Source organism: Erythranthe guttata, chromosome 3 (assembly GCF_056151865.1).
Source record: "Erythranthe guttata isolate IM_541 chromosome 3, IM_541, whole genome shotgun sequence".
Taxonomy (NCBI): Eukaryota; Viridiplantae; Streptophyta; class Magnoliopsida; order Lamiales; family Phrymaceae; genus Erythranthe; species Erythranthe guttata.
The window spans coordinates 615,897-636,404 of NC_142535.1; the positions used below are offsets into that span (position 1 = coordinate 615,897).

The window sequence follows — 20,508 nt, forward strand, 5'->3', positions numbered from 1 at the left end:
ATAAATGAGATAATTATATATACAGAATAAAAAGTACACACGTAATTAATATATATGCAGCTGGCCTTTTCCATGCAGGTTTCAAACCCATCTAAAACGTCTCCACGTCAGCACTTTTATTTTGCATTTTTAATATGCTGATTTGTATTCTTAATTAACTCCTCTCGATCAGAAAAAAGAAAAACTAAAAACAATCATAAATGATTTGCGCTCTCTCGTGTAGTAGCTTGCAAAATATATACGAGAGACGTTGGCAAACTTGACCAAACAATTGTTTGTAGAATCAATTGGCACAAAAACACTTGTCCCAATTGCTAGGTCTTCTGTTGCAGTTTAATGATCTACACTAGCTTCAAAGAATTTCGACAAATTGAAATGTAATATATTTTATTTTATTGTATTTAAACAAGTGTTACGTATATTTTCATGCTAAATAATATTTTTATGATTATTTTCAAACAAATTTTGAAGCTTTGTCCCGCGAACCCTATAAATTATCGAGTAACCTTAATTGTACAATATTTCAATCATAATTTCTCTAAAATAACTCTAATGAAAAAATTCATGTACAGTAGTATTTGGACTCGTCAAATGAATTAGTCTACATTATACAATATAGCTAGAGGTTCTTCTCTCACAAATTCTTAAAACTCGCCTAGTCGTAATTAAGGGTGTAAATGAGCCAAGTCGACTCGACAAAAGCTCGAATCGAACTCGCCAGAATTGATTCGAGTTTGAGCTCGACTAAACAGCGAAACTTGGCTCGTAATCAAATATTTGAATGAGTCAAATAAGAATGTAATAACTCCAAGGGAAAGTAGAAAGTGGGCCCGGTGAGAGGCGTAACCTAGTTGTTATTTCACTCAATATTTGCTTTTCATTTTCTTTTGTTTATTTTATTAACAAGTATATATATCATATAATATTCTACGACGTCGTAATGCACATTTTAGAAAGGATGAAAAATTTAAATTGGCTTGCAAATTACGTGAGAGAGAGAGAGATTGGTTTTGACTTTTGACTTCTGACTAAGCAAAGGCGGCGGCTGTTTTCTTTTTGGTTTTTTGAATCACAAAATATGAAAATATTAATTTTGTTTTTCTTTTCTAAAACATGAATTCTATATGATTAAAAAAAAATAAAAAAATAAAATGAAGGACTCGTACATCCGATTAAATACATTGGGTGTTCATTAACCGTTGATATGCACATAATCACACGCCTCTATATGTATGTGTGCTTACTGGAAAACTATTTCACCACATTAATAATTTAATATCATCCCGTGTATTTCACCGAGTGTAGCATCTCAATGACCCATTATTGGTAATTAGTAATAATCATTTCAAATTTAGTAGAATTTTCGAGACTATATGGAATATAATCACTTTTGTACCTGTTTTATCCCATTCGAACTTCATATTTTGAAGCAAGATGATCATAATATATGTTTTCCGGCTTGTATATATATTGTGGTGCATCTGAAACTGTATTTTTACACAAAAAAAGTACAAACTATAACACATTCCACGAAATTTAGATGATTATGTTGAATTTGACACCATAAGGGTGAAGGTGTAAGAAAAAAACATAATTGAGGGGATTAGATGTAATTATCAAAACAAGATAGGGTTTTTAATAAATTGACCATACCTTAGGGGCCATTTATCATCATCATGCATAAAATGCGCCTTTGTTATTGGCCGAATTGAGTTGGGCCGAATGTGGCAATTGCGCATGATTTTATTATGGTGTTTTGGGCTATAGAAAGCCCAATTTTTCTAATAAATTGATCAGAAAAGTTATTAAACTAACTAAACATAAGGTCATACATCGAAATTTTATTCGAGATTGTTCGTTAAAAAATCATTTGAGCTCGATTTGTCAACGTAGCGAACCAAGTTTGAAAACGTATTTTTGTTATATAAATTGTGAAATTTGACTCGATAACGCTCAAACCATTTGAACCACCGTCTGTTTGGTTCGACCCAGTTTATTTACTCCTCTAAACAAACATCAAATAATGTCAATTTAGTTTACCCGTGACTTATTTTACAAACTAAACTAGCCTAAAATCATTCTTAACGAGGTAATAAATTAGTTTTTCAATGCTCCTTTTTGGGTAAATTACGATCACCGCTGAGGTAAAGTCAAACTACGAAAATGACATTTTTGACAAATATGCATTAAATGCTCATTTGAGCATTAAATGACATATTTGCACAATTTGCCTCAATGGAAAATCGAAATTATATCACTAACCATACATTAGGGTCAAGATAATAGAAAATCTTATGGATTGCTCCATATAAAAATATAACAAAATATAAAAGGACAATTTATAAATCTAAATATTGAATAAAAGGAGTTTTCATTTTTATATAGATTTAACAAAATTGTGATAAATCAGAAATAATAAATATCAAAAGAAATCCAAAATCAAATCTTTTGGAAAAAAATCTTTAAAGATAATGGCAACAATTCTCAAAGAGAGAGAAATAATAAACACACATTAAAATTAAATATTTACCCTCACCCGTTACGAAATACTACCCACAAGTGAATCAATTCTTATACACACAAGGTCAAAAGTTGAGAGGGGTAGAATTGACATTTACTATTTGGTACGTTCAGTATCCAGGTGTTGTATCGTCGTTCTTTTGAAATAGGCAACCGCAGAAACAGGGCTTTCTCGCCGTGCTTTCTCTCTCTTCTCTCTCTCTCTCCGGCGTTTGAAGGCACTTTCTCTCTCTAACACCGCCCTAGCCTTTCGCCGTATCTCAGTGAAACACACGTACCAATTCCCTACCTTATAAATACACCTTTCTCCATTTTATTAATTTTTTATTTTTACCCCATTTTCGGACTGAGGATTTGTACACACTCTCACATTTCCCCGGCTCCACGTTTCGCTCTAACTGAAAAACAGGAAAAGCCAAAACCTAGATTCAATTTCACCGCCATTGCAAACCTCTCCAAGCGCTGGCCCGCCGCCGCCGCCGCGAGTCGTTTCAGGCAAGTGTTTCGCCCAATTACGCGCAGGTTTTTCTTACGTATTTCAACTTTGGCCACTGCATGTAATTCCTGAATTTCAATGGAGCCGGATTTTATTTTCTCTAAATGTAGGCCCACTTAATTGGCTGTGGGGTTTTTTTTCTCATGCAAGAAAAAATCAGGACTTTTTTGGGACGGAATAGGGTTTGGATTTCGTGTGATTGCGGTGTAGCATAAAATTCAATGGAAATTTGTGTTTAATCTATAACCATTTAGCGCTTAGGTTTTTATTTTATATCTTGCTCATGGATTTTTCTTTTTTTTTTTTTTTATTTGATTAATAACACATTGAAACTGTCTATACTGAATCTCTGATAGATGCAATATATTGTCTTAAATAGATAACAGAATGAGTCAAAATGATGTAGAAATGGAGGAGGCTGGAAAGCATGATCATGATTCGGGAAATAATGTCGAAGAGTCTTTGAGTAAAGTACTTGATTCTAAGACTGAAATCGAAGGAGAAAACCCTCCCTCTGAAGTTAGAGTTGTAGGGGATGCAAATACAAGTGAGAATGGTGTGAGTAATGAAGCAAATAGCAATGCAACTGTAAAGAGTGAGATAGAAGACCAATCTAATCATGCAAGCGAGGCGAATGACCGAATAAATCTTGAGGAAATTATGGGAGAACAAACCAATACCAACAGTAACAATGACGAGAGAAGCAGCACCAAACCTGAACTTGAAGAGCAAACTGATGCTATAAGTTTAGTGGACAAACATACTGTTTCCGAGAATGAAGTGGTTGAACAGAACACTACTAATGGTGTGGTGAAAGAAGACAAGTCCGCTGAGAATGGCGTGGAAGGTGGAAATCCTGTTAAGAATATGATAGAGGAAAATCCCATTGGAGATGGTGCAGCGGAGATGCCTGAAACTATTGGAATGGAAGATGGAGGTTGTGTTGAACATGTTCCAAGGAAAGAACTGACAAATGGAAACGCTGAAAGTGTAAGTGATCATAGGGAAAATAGAAATTCACAAACTGAGTTATCTTTAGACGCAGCTCTTCAAAGCCAGAATGCTGCTATAACTGAGGTTCCAATGGGTGGGGATGTCGAAATGGAAGTTGCATCTAAGGAAAGTGAGGATAAAACAGTTAATAATGAAGCTAAAGAACATGGTAAAGAAATAATTCTTGCTAGCCCTGTAAGTGATGAAAATGCCAAGAATGTTGAAACTGCAACCAAACAAGGAGGTCATGATTCCTCACTTTTAAACCAGCCTGAAGCTGCTACACCCTCTTCTCTTTTGATACATAATCCTGCAAAGATTAGAGATCGTAGCGGAGAAACTAGCAAGACTGTTTTTACAGCATTACCTCAGGTAATAGAATTTATACCGGAATTTTTATTATTGAAATCAGTCATGAAATGGATCCATCACAGGTTTCAGTTGTTAATCGTTTGTCTTCTTTGTTAGATGGCAGAGGGTGATGATGGAACACTAGAAGATCAAGCAGCATTCATGAAGGAACTAGAAACTTTTCATCGAGAGAGGGCCATAGACTTCAAACCACCAAAATTTTATGGCCAGCCACTAAATTGCCTGAAGTAAGTATTTTATTCATTTACTTTTATTATTATCTTGTTCTCGGGTAAATTTTTTTTTTCATTGCCTTGTCGGTATCTAGGTTATGGAGAGCTGTCATCAGATTAGGAGGCTATGACAGGGTATGTATGTCGAAATTTCTCCAATGCTCTTTTATTTTACTGTACATTACTCTTTTATTTTAGTTGTGGTATTCTGCACTTAATTGAACTTCTTTAATTAGTTAATTAGAGCATCGAGTTAGATAGTAAGTTTCTTTGCTGCTGTTTCAGTATTTATGATTTTTTCACCCTTTAATAGGTAACTGGATCCAAGTTGTGGCGGCAGGTGGGAGAGTCGTTTCATCCACCAAAGTAAGGCCCTATGTGGATTTTTTTTACCATCTATGTTTGTTTACGAGAGTGTGCCTTTTTTTTTAAACATTATTTTTCAACAGTTTGATGTGGATTACTGATAAACTTTCAATGGTTAAAGTTATCTGTCGTATTAGTATTTCAGCATGGTTTTCTTAATAGACAGTAATTTTATCAAATGATTGTAGAACGTGCTAAGTTGGAATAATTTCATTTTTGATTAAGTAAATAAAAGATCATGTCGTAATGAAATTCAGAAAGAAATATTTTGTGCATATACAGTTTTAGATTAGATTTGTACTTGGCTTCCATTACAAGAGATAGTTTGAATTGTTTTATTGCATTTTCCATTTGTTTGATAGCTGTAGTTATACAGACTATGATTTATTAGCAATTTGATCCAATTTCTTCAAAAATTTAATGAATGGATTTTAAAGTTGATCAAGTGGGTTTGTTTTTTCATGGGCAGGACTTGTACGACAGTTTCTTGGACATTCCGCATTTTCTATGAGAAGGTAATCATTCCGGTCTAACTTCCCTATTTTGTTGGTCTCACTAGTCGTCGTATTCGATTCATTGTGGGGGAGCTTCATGAGTTCTTCTGCGGGGAAATAATTCAGCTTTTTTCAATTGAAGATTTTATTAACTCTACGATTTTTTGGTATCAACTGAAACACTGTAATCAACATGAAGTATAACATGATGTAGTACATTTTCTTTATATTTCAAGTGATTGGGAATACATATGACATTAATTGTAAAAGGAGATGAGTCCGGAACAGGAAAAATATGTTTCTTATTATGATCTCTCTTTTATATTTTGTGATCCTTATGCATATATATATATATATATATATATATATATATATATATATATATATATATATATATATATATATATATATATATCACTTATAACTAAATCTTATCTTTTTCACTGTTTATTGACATTTTTTCATTTATTTGCGACAGTCTCTTAGAGATTATGAAGCTCATAAGATACAAAGTGGTGACCTTCAACTCCCGGTACCAATGCTCCCTGAAGCTTCTGGTGCTGACTGTGAAGTGAGTTTGCACTTCCGTTGAATATATTTTCCCCCTTCTTTTTACTCTTCTCCATGCAGTACATCCATCAGTATGAGTATTGGATTTTATCGTGGCCATTGGCATAGATTTCTGCTGAAAGAATTATGATGTTTGAGGAGAATGGAAGTGTAAACCTTTTCTTACGATATTATTTAACCTTTCTTCTTTAATTTCATTCCTCTCATTTTTCTTACTTTAATCTCGTTTATTTTTAGTAAAGAGTCCAACCCTCTAATTTACCCACTAGAGCTGAGAAGATTAAAACATTTTATGATATTACTGAATTTAGCAGTTGAACAGCTAGAATTTCAAGGGTTTTTGTAGATGTTCCGATGTTGCATTTAGCTTTGGTGGTTCTCATTCTTTTGCATCTAATAGAAGATATCTATTTGGAGGATTTGGCTTGGGTTTCACTAATGTGGTGGCTTAAATGTTTAACCCGCCTCCTGCCCTCTCTCTCCTCCTCCACATGTCTCTTATTCCGCCTCCTTGTATATCACGTGGTTTCTACTTTATATCTATCCTTGTCCCTTGTGTGTGGCCTGCATCTTATTTAGATTTGTAGATCACGTGTTTGTGTTTTGGATGTTAATATACCCCGTAAAATATGATAAATTGCATAAGCCTCAGGCTTCATCATAGATTCGATTTTGTCTTGTATAACTGCGTAGGAAAATGGCTATCAAGGAGCAGGATCTGGAAGGGCTAGAAGAGATGCTGCTGCTCGTGCTATGCAAGGTTGGCATGTCCAACGCCTTTTTGGTGGCGAGGCTGGAGACCCTGTTATAAAGGTTTGTAAACAGTAACTGTTTAATTCTTAAAGCACATGGACCTCTATTGGTATTCTGAAACGTTCTTTGATTATGTTTTCAATAGGACAAGAATCTTAACAGTATGGTGAAGCGGGAGAAAAATGTTAAAAGCATTGGTAAGCTAGTTTCTGTTATATCTTTTAATGTATATGCTCCACTTTCGATTAATCTTTTGGACCAATAGATATGGGTTAACTCTGCTTCATCTTAATATCACTTTGTTTCCTTTTGTTGGTTTGTTCTTAATTGGATGTGTGAATTCAGGCTCACTCAAGCAGAAGAGGCCAAATGAGGTGGAGAACTCGGTTAAATACGCCCGAGCTGAATCATCGAAACAGTTAAGCTTGTTTTTGTTTGATTAGTTATATTTCCTTATGTTTTCTGATTGAACTTGGCTTATATTTGTTGCCTAATGTAAGTTCACCATTTCCCCGACCTCGTGACGCTTTTATAGGTATATCATCACAGCTGTAACTGATGTTCTTTTTTTGTGATAGAATACATCAGTAGATTACTTTTTAGACCTTAAATATATACACATACACAATCTTAAAGTTGCCACTAAAGTTCAATTGTTGACCAAGATTGGATAGCAGTCCTTGATCTGTGCCTAAGATCCAACCAGACTAGAGCGTACTTGTCCGAGTGACTGTTATCTGGTTTTTCTATCATACTGGATTTTATCCATGATAAAACAGTTTATTTACCTATCCATGTGCAAGACGCCAATAACTATGGGCAACTTAGACGCCTGCTACCAATTTGTTTGCAGGCTGTGGCTTGTTTGGTTGCTCGAGTTCTTAACTTTTCCTTATGTAGTAAACTGATAACTTGAGCACTTCAGGTAACAAACTTTTGTTTAGGACTATTTGGAACTCTTTGGTTCTACGTGTAGGGGTTATCTTTAGATAAAATTCTGCTTGGCAAGTGGTCCAATAAGATGCTTAGTGCCAATATGAATAAGGAGATCAAAATTCTTCCCAGTGGGCTAGAAATTTGTATGTAAAACTTCTGCATTATTGTGTTTACTTATTGCGTTTTTACAGTCTAGTTCTCCTAGCTAGGTTACTTTGTAATCTTAGAAAACCTGAAACTGTATACTTGCTCTTCCTTTTGTTGTTTTCCAAGTAGTATCTGTCATGTCATAGGATTGACTTCTTTGTCAAATAACGAGTGTGAACGCTAAGAATCTGAGTAACAGTGGTATTGAAAAATGCATAACTATTTTGTTTTCCTTTTTGGGTATAATTGCTTTAGATGTGTCTTTTCCACAATCCCCCCTCCACCTTCTTTTTGGATTACACTAAAATCAGGGTAACTGATTTTTCCTTGCTGCTATTTTTGTTTGGTAGACTGGTGACATCAGTAGTTGATGTTGGGCCTCCAGCTGATTGGGTGAAGATCAACGTTCGCCAAACGGTAGGTTTATCAAATCTCCCATTCTGTCACAATGCACCCGTGCAACTGACACAAAATAATTAACTTTGACTGGTTTTTACGGGTGCAGGAAGATTGTTTCGAGGTTTATGCTCTTGTACCGGGGCTTCTACGTGAAGAGGTGTGTGCTTTCTCACTTTAGTGCATACGTAGAATACAAGAATAATTGATAAATAGAGAAATGGCAAAATAAGCAAGAATCTTAAACACATTAATAAGCCATTGAAGTTTTTCCGTATGGAGAGGACACGGCTCCTAAACTGATATTTTAATATTACGAATCTGAATCTTCTTAATACAAGATCATATGCATAATTATACTAATAAACTGAATATAAACCAACTTCTTTAAAATAGGAAATAGAAGTTCACAACAACTGCATCAGTTATGGGTGGTAATGATATAACTTATCCATTTCATTAACTACTTTTCTCTGTCTTCGATAATACGGGATCAGAGGTGGTGTTGTATCAGTACTTATTAAGTGTATGATTTTACTGCATTTAATCGAACTAGTTGTAAAATTGACAATATTATAATCATGCTTCTTATTGGTCGTTTAGGTGCGTGTTCAGTCAGATCCCGCTGGACGTTTGGTCATAACAGGTCAACCCGAGCAAGTTGAAAATCCCTGGGGTGTTACACCATTCAAAAAGGTATTCTTTCCCTTTTTGCAAATGAGAAGCTGACGAATTCTTCTTCGTGTACTAAGTTCTAAACTACACAACTTCATGGTTTCTCATTATCGAAACAAACTTCTGAAAAATTCTGTACATTTATTAGGAATATAACGTTGTGTTGGTTGGTTTGTCAGGTGGTGAGCCTACCTTTAAGGATTGATCCACTTAAGACATCTGCAGTGGTTAGCCTGCACGGGCGTCTTTTTGTTCGTGTTCCATTTGAGCTCTCTAATACCTAAAATTCATTCAAACAAGACCGACCAATTCGTGCAGAAGTATCTGATAGCTTTGTGAATGTCTAGCTTTTACAATTACATGTGTATGATTTGCATTTGCAGGTTAGGTTTTAGATTCGTCCTTTTTTTTTTTTTCTAAAGCTCAAATTTTGATCTTTTTAGTGACAACTATATTTTGGAGGCCTTGTTTTTTTCCTTTTCCCCTGTTGCAATTGCCCCATTAGCTCTTACGGTGTAAGTCGGAACCCACCCTTCATTTAATTCATTGAGACTTGTTTTTTCGTTCCATCCCTTGTCTGAACTTTGCATTTTATTCATATTTTCTTCGGTTATGAAAAGCTCACTGAAAACGGCTGCCGTCTGGTTTTGCTTGATAGTGTTTGTTGGGATTGGATTTGGGAATTTTTTCCACCGGAAAATCGGTTGTTACATTTTATGGTACGAAAACAAAATTCGTAATATTATAGTTAATGATTAGCATCACTGGCTCGATTATGAGGAGCCTACTTCAGCTTTTGTCGAAATGATTGAATTCGCTGAACAAAAAATTCAAAGTTCTTTTGATAATGTTATAGGAATATGTATATTTGCCTTCCCCTAATTTGTTTTTCCTTCTTCATACTCTTGTTTAAATTTGTATAGTTTCCATTTCAATTAGTATTTATAAATAGACGCAATTTGCTAAGTATCTCTAAGAGGGTGTTTGGCTAAGCTTATAAGATGCTTTAGAGCTTTGGACAATTATATTTTTGCATTTTTCTTAAAGTTTCTCGGGCAGTTTAGTTAAAGAACTTAGGTAAAAATTAGTTATTTTAAACTGAAAAACCTTACTATCCTTCAATTCATCCATTATTAAAACTACATCCTCTAAAAAAATGGTATTTCTTCCACTTTTCCGCCTCCCCCTACAGTCCTCTACCCCCGACTGCCTAATTTCTGCAACAATATCGTTGGAAAAAGGTTACTTTCATAAAAAAATGTCTATTTTTTGTTCAAATTCTCTAATTATGCTGTACATTTTCAGTCTATTATCATTCTAAACTTTCAAATTAAGTTATCTATTTCCTATCTAAGTTGCTAATTAATTAATTAACTAATAAATAAATAGGATAATAATAATAATAATAATAATATATGGATTGACATTTGGCTATCATCATCATCATCAATCACCATTAAATATACATACCACCAAAGCACTCTCTCATGGCAGGCAAAATCATGCATTGAATTGTGTGCCACTCTTTACAAATTATACCCACCCCCCACCCCCCACCCCCTCACCACACAGTTAACACCATCTCTACGCATTCACCTCATTACCATTACACATTTCTCCACATGCTTATGAAAACCGAACCGGCAAATATCAACCGCTACCGGTTCGATGATGACTTTGCCATGGTTTGCATACATTGTATGTATGTTTACGCTCTTTCCGTTTCGAATTAATTGTCTCTCACTTTACATAATTTTATTCGATCCATATATACTACGTGTCACTTTGAAATACGAATGTTGTTGCAGTAATTATGTTTTCCATATTTGCCCTTACAACGTCTTCTAAATATTATCAAACACTTCTTTTTTCCTTCCACCTTCAAGCTATATTTTTCGAACCTATCCAACGACAACTCGGCAACTGGCTACCAAGTTCGGTGTTCCGATTTTGAAAACATTGCATTATACCACATGCATGCATGTGTTTAAAACAAAATTGTAGCTCATCAGCACAAAATCTAATGCGGAAAAAGGTGAGTATATATATATATATATATATACAATTTTTCTAAAAACATATATATGTATTATCCATGATTCAAAAAAATAGGGTGAAAATATTGATAAACCAAATACATAAAAAAACATGTAATTAGTAGTACTGTTCTCTTCATAAAATATAAACCATAGACAAGAAATCAAGAATCAATCAGACACTAGATTTCTTGTGGCATTAATGTGAATTAATTCACATAAAAAGACAAGAAATCAAGAATCAATCAGACAGTAAATTTCTTGTTTTCTTTTTTACTGGCATTAAAGTAAATTAATTGACATAAAAAGACAAGAAATCAATAATAAACCAGACAAAAATGTCACAAAATAGTTATATATTATATCAAGGATTAAATTAAATTGAAGTAGTACTGATCAAGTGATGCCCATTGATAAATTGTTTTCAACAACTTGCTACTTTGCATGGCCCTTGATTCAAATATATATTAGCTTTTAAAGTCAATTGCAAAACATCATAAGCAACACAACTTCTATTCAAACACCAGCATAATATGTGTGTGTGTGTGTGTGTGTGTGTGTGTGTCAAGTTTCGACCCGATGACGTCAGCGAGTAAATTATGCTCATCTTGTTATCATTAGCTTAATTACATTCCACGAAAAGTATATATAACTAAATAAAATGAAAGTGCAACAAACTAGACTTTTCATCATGTGATCAAGAAAAAAAAAGGTAATAATTAATAAATCAAAAGTCAAGAGAAATATAACCGTTGTCGTGCGATTATTATTTCAGCCGCGTTGAATTAAAAAAAAAAAACAAAAAAAAAAAAGTTCCGGCAAGAGGGAGGAAGATTAGGGTTCGGTAATCAACAGATCGATGATGCATTTTTATTCCTAATTCATGCATTTTATGGCACCTAATTAATTAAACAAGGTAGCACTCAACATATCCTAGTAAAATATATATCCGTCGATACTAATAGAGTTCACAAAAAATCACGACCTGAAATGATGTGCGCGCACGGCGCACACACACGGAGCATGAACGAAAGAATGGTAAAAAAAACTCGAGAATGTAATTAATTTAATTATAATGTGACTATGTAAATCAAATATATATATATACCAATTAGGCAAAACCTTTTAATTCAGAATCAATTTCTACCAAAATGTGTATATTGCATAGCACTTAGCAATGTTACATAGGGTGAAAAACAATGTCGAAATTAAATTACTGACCTTGAAAAATTGCTTCGTCGATCTCTAATCATCGATTTCGATCTGTCGGCTGCATATAGCATTTGCTGATGATAATTTAATCTGATCTTCACCAAATTATAATTATAAAACCTCTCCTTTTGCTTCCAATTTCAAATTAACAATCTAAATTTCCCCCTCAAACACTAATAGTAATAACATATTAATTAATTACTGCTAATTAATCTTGACAAACAAATTAAAAGCTGAGAATAATTTAATTAATATATAACACATAAAATAAAAGCTAATTAATTAACACCATAATAAACAATTCACCGTGGTAGTACCGTCGATCAAAATGGCGGCGGCGGCCTGGTAGAACTACCACTCCCCCACCCAAACAATTCAGCTGAGAAAGGATAATTCCCCGGTGGTGGGGTGGTGTTTCCACCACCTGAGTTCAGAAACGCACCATCTCCGCCGCCGCTACCATCACCACCACCGCCGCCGCCGCCGCCTTCTACGGCATGACCACCGCGACCGCCTCCTGCTGTGACGCCGGAAGACTGAGACGCACTCGGCTGGGGCTGAGTAGCTGCGGCGCCGCCGCCGCCGCCCTCTTCTTCCTCCAGAGGTAAGCGTTCGAACACTGCATTTGCAAAGGAAGCAGCCATAAGTACTACCGCCCCGGCAGCCATCAACGGGCCCACCACGCTCCCTCCGACAACCTGCCCCTGGCCGCCGGAAAGGAATATCGACAGCCCACCGGCACCCGGCGGCGCAGGCGGAGGCAGCACGGTTCCGGAAAGCGAGAGGATCTCGAAACGGCCGTGGAGCGTCACCACACTCCCAGCGGGGGCGGCCGGCTGGCGGAGGGTCACGTTCGCCACCGTGCCGCTGCCGCTGAGGACGCAGACGCCCCTCCCCCGCCTCCTCGCGTAGACGGAGACGCTCTCGACGACGTCGCTGCCGGACGAGATTTCGAGGACGTGGGATCGGAGCGCGTTGGGGCTGTCGCGCGTGACGATAATTGGGGGCTTGGGCTTGTTCTTGGATCCCGGAGGACGGCCGCGCGGGCGGCGGTTGGCGGAGGGAGTACCCCCGGAGCTGGTGGTAGCGGCAGCGTCGTCGTCCTTGGAATTAGCAGACAGCTCGTGATGAATTTCAAGACGAGAAGAAGGCGGCGGCGGCGGCCTCTGCTGCAAGTGGAAGTCCGGCGGTGGTGTGAGAAGCTGATGAACGTAGCGAGAAGAATTACCACCGCCGCCGGAGCCTTGCTGATGTTCGTAACCCGCCATTTCTAAACATCAATCTCTCTCTCTCTCTAAATATATTAAGAACTTTCTCTCTCTACAGAAAACTGGAAAAGTAGTAATAAAGAATGAATATAATGAGTTATATTCTCTATTCTGGTAAATTATTTAGGAGTGTTAATTTGATCTGACAAGAACAAGATTGAATGACCTAATAATTAATTAAAAACAATAACTGATTTGACATGAAATAAATTAATTAATTTGATTTATTCATCGCTCCAATATTAATTCTCACTCCAACTTGCTTAAACATCAAACCCAACAAAGATTCAAAGGCAGATATATATAGATCTAGAGAGAGAGAGAGAGAGAGAGAAGAAAACCCTAATTAGTTTAGTTTTTTTTCTTTTTTCTCTCTCTAGAGGTTGGAAGAGAGAGAAACTCTGAACTGGAAGTGGTCACTGTCTTCGTCTGCGTGACGGATAATAAATCAATAAATAAAGGATAAAAGAAGCTCAAAAGGATAGATATATACGTACAATATATATATATATATTATATTATACACATAGGAATATATGTAGATTCATGCATGTACATATATATATTTTATATGAATGGGATTTAGATTTTAGAGAGAGAAAGAAAAAAGGCATGCGCTTAGGTTAGGGTGCTGCTGCTGCTGAATTCACATAAAAAGAGATGAAAATGAGAGACGGTTGAAAAGTTTGCAGTATAATGAGGGGCGAAACAGTCATTTACTACCAAGACAAAAATTCCTTCAAATTACTCTAATTTATATCTTTCTTTAACATAAAATAAAGTGAAAATGATTCATCCTATATTACTAATTAGGGTCCATTTGATATACACCCCTAATATGGAAAATATATGGGGAAAGGTCCACCCCTAAAATTCTTTCTTTGAGATACACCCCTGGAGAGGCAAAAGTACAATCGCGCCCTTTTGTGTAATATTTGCCCTACTGATTTAGTAATTTGCTGACTGCATTCAGCATTGGCCAACTGCAGTTAGTATTTGGACCTGCATTTACCATTTTTATAGATTTTCTTAATAAAAAAATACAAATGTTTATTTATTATTATTTTTTTATATATAACCCTGTTTTGTATTTTTTGTATTTATTTTTTATTTTTTAATTTTTTTAATTTTTTTAATTTTTTTTAATTTTTAATTTTTTTTTTAATTTTTTTTTAATTTTTTTTTTAATTTTAATTTTTTTTTTCAAATTTTTGATAATTTAATGTATTGAAATTGACTACACATGACTATAGTATAACACAATCATGTATAGTTATATGTAGTCAAAATGTACTGTCTTTTTATCCCATTATATAAAAAAAAAACTTCATCTATACCAACAAATAAAATCAGTATTTGAATCTTGATATTATAAATCAATTAGTACCCAACAAAAAAATGTAAAATCACAATCATCAACATCAATGTACACAGAAAAAACGCATAGCTTTTATATAACTATATATTACTATATTTTACTACACGTGACTATATATGACTACATGTATATGACCATATGTGACTATATATAACTACATATGACTACATGTATATGACCATATGTGACTATATATAACTACATATGACTACATGTATATGACCATATGTGACTATATATAACTACATATGACTACATGTATATGACCATATGTGACTATATATAACTACATATGACTAACTATATGAGTATAGTCTTTTTCTTATTTTTGAGTAAATATGAGTATAGTCGTATATAGTGTAATTTGGATTTATATCTTCAAATCCCACATTTCAACCCGACAACAGCTCCGATCTATCGAATGCAAAAGAGTTGTTTCGAATTGAAGAACACCATGTCCTCTCGGCAAAAACTTGGTGCATATAAGTTGTGCAAACACCAAACCTGTGACAAAAAATCAAGTTCAATTTAAATATTTACATTATAAATCAACTCACAACCAACAAATGCAGAGGAAATACACAATCGTGTGCATATGTTACTACATGTCACTATATATTACTATATCTTACTACATGTGACTACATGTCACTATATATGACTATAATTATCTATAGTTAAATCTTCATATATATTCAAAATATACGGAACCATACACGAGGTGTCTAGCATTAGGTGTGATATGGTACTCCCTCCGTCCCAATTTAAGTGACGTTTTGGGTTGTTGCACACGTATTAAGAAAATCAATAAATGTGCATAGATTATAGTGAAAAAATTAGGAAAATACTAATATATCCCTGACATTAATTATTTTACACTAACTAATTAAGAGTGATAAAGGGTAAAATTGAAAATAGTGCAATTAATGATACATTGAAAATCTAAAATGACAAATAATTTGGGACAAAAAAAACTCTCTAAAAAGACATATAATATGGGACAGAGGGAGTATCATTTAGACCACCCAAATCTCGAAAAAGAGCAACAGTTGGGTTGTTGTAAGCCATAAAGGCTCCAAGAACATGTACAATGGTATTTACCAAATTCAAGTGTTGAGAGTTCAATAGAGGTAGAAGAGTGGGGATAAATCACTATAACATATTTATGCTAGAGTGGGTAATCAACTTATTATTGTTGACTTTTATATTCGACTCTAATCGGTAATCAACATTAATCAGTATTGAAACAGTAATCAACATTATTGAAACAATAATCAACATTACCCACTAAAAAACACACATACAAATAACTCGATGAAACACGAAACAAATATCAATTGAGTCGAAGAATTAGAGTTGAATAACAACTCAAACAAACAAATAAAAAAAATATGGAACATCCACAATCGAACAAATTTATTCAAAAGTGGAGTTGAAAGTCAAAAGATGAAAACAATTCATGTAATAGAAAAAAAATGGGAGTTTAAGGTTAAATAAAATTACCGGTGAAAGGACATAGGAGCCGCAGGGCCTGTAGTAATAGACGAAGAGATCGGAGTCGGAAACTTGGGCAAAGCGTCCTTGCTCGACGATTTGATGGCGGCGAGGGCGTCGGCGACGGCGGTGGACGAAGAGAGGGCACGGAGCGGTGGAGGGCGTTGGCGACGGTGGTGCACGAAGAGAGGGAGAGAGGCGGCGGAGGGCGTCAGCGACGGTAGTGAACGAAGAGAAGGGCAGAGCTGTGTTTTGCCCAGGAAGAGAGAAGATGTGAGACGCTGGATTGGATCTGGCGAGAGAGAGAAGAGAGGGAGAAAACGATTGTGGGTGTGCGGCGTGTGAACGGCAGAGTTTTAGAGGGCTTATGGCAAACTAAAAGGGTAAAAGGGTCACTTCAAGTAAGCTAGGGGGGTCTGCCTAATTAAGATAAAAAACTTGGGTTTTAGTCAAAAGAGTGAGAAAGGGGAGGGATCTCCTCTAATATATCTTCAAAAGTAGGGGGTTATCTCACATTTTCCCTACTAATTAATTAGGTGATTTTTTATTACATTCGTTGAATACACCTCCTAATTTTGCAACACAGACATGTGGTATTTTACCAAATGTATTTTGACCGTGCTATATGGGCTCGAACATATAAATATTAAATGATTTATTATGCTGACAGCTTAATTAATTAATTAGAGTCAATGCTTAATTGTTTTTAAACTCATAAACACATTTAAGAAGAAAAATCTACATGCAAGACTTCAAAATGTAAAATGTATTAGAATTTGTTCGTTGTCTTTCTAATGTCACTTAATTGAATTTCAGATTGAAATAATCTATAATAAAATTCATGGACGTACCCAAGCAATTGGAAATTCGATGATACGCCTAATTATTTACACTGGGTGTAATAAGTAAGAATACAATGAGATTAACCTCTGTTGGATTTTGGCCCAAATATGTTCTGGGCCATAAAGCCCAATTGCCATCATTTTATACACCACCATTTGAGTTAAGCCCAAGTTATTATAAGTGAGCCCAGCCCATTTATGAGCCAGATCCATCCGTTGGATCTCAGGCTTAATCTGGATCGTTCAGTACCTCACTTAAATAGCATTTTCTCTCTCTTCGTTTCTCTCACTCTGAAACCCTAACTCTTACCCTCTCTTCTCCGCCGCTCCTGCTTCTGTCTTCTTCCTCCCTTGTACTGCCTTGACTAAGTTATGGCTGGAGGTCAAAGTGCACGGTACAATGCTGACTTTGACCCTCCGGTACAGCCTTCACCGGCTCTCTTTGACTTCAGTCCCTATATATGTTGGCATGGAGGCTGGAAGAGGGTAAGACAGAGATAAACCCTAATCAGACCTAAATCCCTTCGTTTTTCTTCTTTGTGAGTTCAGAAATTGGGGTTTTGGTGAGTGGGTTAGCTTGAGTGCTTGATCTGTTCTTCCTTCGTGGTTTCTGGGTATTTTAGAGTTTGAGTGTTGTGAGAGAGAAAGGAGACCTGTTCTCCTTGAGGTGCTATGGTGGTGTATGTTTGGGAACTGTGAATCTCTGGTGTGAAATTGGAAGACTGAGCTGAAAATCTCAATCTATTTCATCATTCAATTTACTCATACTTGTTATTCTTGTTTCTTTATTTATACATACCTATATATACATATATCTATTCTTCTTCTTCTTGGCAGTAATCAATACTGTCAAGGGGGATTTATATATATCTATAGCAGGCTTGAATGGAGCTTGGCAATTTGATACCCTACAACCTCACTCATGTTGTCGTCGTTGGTCAACATATTGCAACATAACAGAGGAAAATTAGGGCTAAGAATACTCTCGAGTTCACCTCGTGAACTCATGAAACTACTAAAATATATTCGAAATCGATTTTGAGCTTTTATCGAGTCGGTTACACGTAAAACTTGCTCAACCAGCTCATTTACACTCTTAATCTCACATGTGTATATATATATTCAAGTCGGAGTAAGATTAATCTTTATATTCCCCACTAAAAGATGGCCAATGTGTTGTAGTATTGTGTGCGCAAGAGATATTATTTAGCGTAAAAACGAAAACCTCCTCTTGTTTGGATAATTACAACCATTTCTCAACTCCTCAAATTTAGTGAAATCTTCGAGATTATATGGAATATGATCACTTTTATACCCGTTTTATCCCATTTGAACTCTACATTTTGAAGCAAGATGATCATAATATGTGTTTTTTGACTTGTATATATCATATTCTGGTGCATCAGAAACTGTATTTTTACACAAAACGAGTACAAACTAGAGCACATTCCACGAAATCTAGATGATTATGTTGAATCTGACACGATAAGGGTAGAGGTGTAAGAAACAACATAATTGAGGGAGTTAGATGTAATTATCTAAATAAGAGAGTTTTTTTTGTAAATTGACCATATATCTAGGGGTGTTTGTAATTTACCCTATTATTTAATTAGCAGAATAAATATATAACTATTTTTCTTCTTTTAATATATAAAAATAATAATAATTCTCGTGGGAATGAAAAAAATAATAATTTATGAGGTTAATTAATTAGAGTTGATGGTCAAAGGGAGGAGCCATGTGGATAGTGTCGGGAGCATTGGAACTTGCTATTCAATTCTTTAACCTTATCTACTTTCTTTTATGATGAAGTTAGCGGATACACCTAATTATTTTCATCGAGCGCTTGTTAACCGTAAATCTGAACATAATTATGGTTACATGCATGACACCACTCATGAATTTAGTGGCTGCTTATTTAATTTCGTCCGCGGCTAATAAGCACCCACTATATATATATATAAACAGATGTAGCAACTTACTTAATCTCGTTGATTTCGTTCCAAAATTTTACGAATTTCTTTTTTGGAGAAGAATTTAAGTATTTTTCTGGATGGCCAAGTTCTTTATTTATTTTTTTCATTTATAATTAAATTGTTGGGGATTGTATTGACAAAAGTTTATACAATATATATTTAATTAGTTATAAGAATGGTGAGGTAAATAAAATTTGGTTCTACAAAAATATAACTAAATTAATAAGTAAAAGGTCATGTGAATATTTTATTTTAGTTTGAAATACGAGTCACAACTCACGAAATTCAAACGAGGTGGAGACATGTGTGTGAAATTGCAGAATGACCCACAATTTGTCCCCAAATAGCTCCCCACCCACACAAATTGAAATTCCCACCAACCAACTACTATTTATTAATTTAATTTATGCCCCCACTAAATTATAAGATCCTCACATGTGCATCCACCACAAACCTTACAACAAATTTATTTATTTATTTATAATATATATATATATATATATATATATATATATATATATATATATATATATATATATATATATATATATATAAAAGAATTGTTGTCAAAAAGGCCACATCAAGTACACACACAAGTAGGTGAGGTGTAAAGCCAATATTATCAATTTCATTGGACATCAAAGTGTGTCATGATAGTTTGACGAAGTGAAAGTGCAACAAAATTCAAATCAATTTAACTGAATTGACGACAATTCTAATAAAGAAGATTCAACTTGATTGATAAAAAAAAGTCGGGAAAAACTAGCGAATTCAGGAATTTTAGTAAAAAACTATTCTTATCCTCGATCAGTTTGTCCGATTCGAAGATGTTTTAAGTAATTAATTACCTTTTGTGATGCCCCACATGAACACTAAACATAGCTTGAGGCATCAATTTGACACTAAAAATAATAGATGTTTTGAAGGTTGGATTTATTTCATGTATTGTTGCTCCATTAACACTAAAAGATTTAAGTATTATTTGTGTTATGATTGTGGTATCACTTATTTTGAGTAATTAACGAGCAATACTAGAATTGTGTAGCTGCATGCGAGCTAATACTTCAAATACAATCTTCTTTCAAAATATATAATAATTTTTATATTGATATAAAATACCTTAATTTAAATTAAATTTTATACACATACTATATTATATTTATTTCACATCAAACGTACACGTGTAGTTGGTTTAACGCTCTTCTCATTATTATATTACCATAGGCTATTTTTATTTTTTATTTTTTTTCTCTTAAAAATGAAATATAAACTATAGTTAAATAAGCCATGAAAGTCAACCACTATGACAACTTGATTGAAAATTTGGATAAGTTACAAAAAATAGAATTGACTTGTTCCAAATTAAAGTCGC

At 34.8% G+C, this 20,508-nt stretch overlaps 2 protein-coding genes and 1 long non-coding RNA gene across 4 annotated transcripts; 1 reads left to right on the top strand and 2 right to left on the bottom strand.

The window, feature by feature from the left end:
• Window positions 1-2,543: 2,543 nt before the first annotated feature.
• Window positions 2,544-9,499, top strand: LOC105953667 (AT-rich interactive domain-containing protein 5). Of its 2 annotated transcripts, none has more exons than XM_012977344.2 (14): window positions 2,544-3,015; window positions 3,396-4,381; window positions 4,478-4,608; window positions 4,689-4,728; window positions 4,907-4,959; window positions 5,429-5,474; window positions 5,932-6,024; window positions 6,717-6,836; window positions 6,922-6,973; window positions 7,122-7,194; window positions 8,210-8,276; window positions 8,365-8,415; window positions 8,859-8,951; window positions 9,110-9,499. In XM_012977344.2, exons 2-14 carry the CDS (start codon window positions 3,404-3,406, stop codon window positions 9,212-9,214), a joined length of 1,902 nt encoding a protein of 633 aa, XP_012832798.2. In that variant the 5' UTR covers window positions 2,544-3,015; window positions 3,396-3,403; the 3' UTR covers window positions 9,215-9,499. The 2 variants fall into 2 exon arrangements, with proteins under 2 accessions (XP_012832798.2, XP_088671462.1); XM_088815336.1 differs by having other exon boundaries at window positions 2,668-3,042.
• A 2,581-nt stretch (window positions 9,500-12,080) lies between these two features.
• Window positions 12,081-14,060, bottom strand: LOC105953638 (uncharacterized). Its single transcript, XM_012977313.2, has one exon. It carries the CDS (start codon window positions 13,444-13,446, stop codon window positions 12,502-12,504), a length of 945 nt encoding a protein of 314 aa, XP_012832767.2. The 5' UTR covers window positions 13,447-14,060; the 3' UTR covers window positions 12,081-12,501.
• Window positions 14,061-14,834: 774 nt separating this feature from the next.
• On the bottom strand, window positions 14,835-16,830 carry LOC148771447 (uncharacterized). The gene is made up of 2 exons (XR_016030173.1): window positions 16,328-16,830; window positions 14,835-15,328 (listed from the first exon to the last, which is right to left on the bottom strand). It is a non-coding gene; the product is annotated as an uncharacterized LOC148771447 (long non-coding RNA).
• Between the last annotated feature and the right edge of the window lie 3,678 nt (window positions 16,831-20,508).

Bases quoted from the DNA above. Each gene is read 5' to 3' on its own strand.
- LOC105953667 (XM_012977344.2), top strand. From the start codon at position 3,404: ATGAGTCAAAATGATGTAGAAATGGAGGAGGCTGGAAAGCATGATCAT. The intron at 4,382-4,477 runs GTAATAGAATTT...CTTCTTTGTTAG, and splicing joins TTTTTACAGCATTACCTCAG to ATGGCAGAGGGTGATGATGG. The intron at 4,960-5,428 runs GTAAGGCCCTAT...TTTCATGGGCAG, and splicing joins GAGTCGTTTCATCCACCAAA to GACTTGTACGACAGTTTCTT.
- LOC105953638 (XM_012977313.2), bottom strand. From the start codon at position 13,446: ATGGCGGGTTACGAACATCAGCAAGGCTCCGGCGGCGGTGGTAATTCT.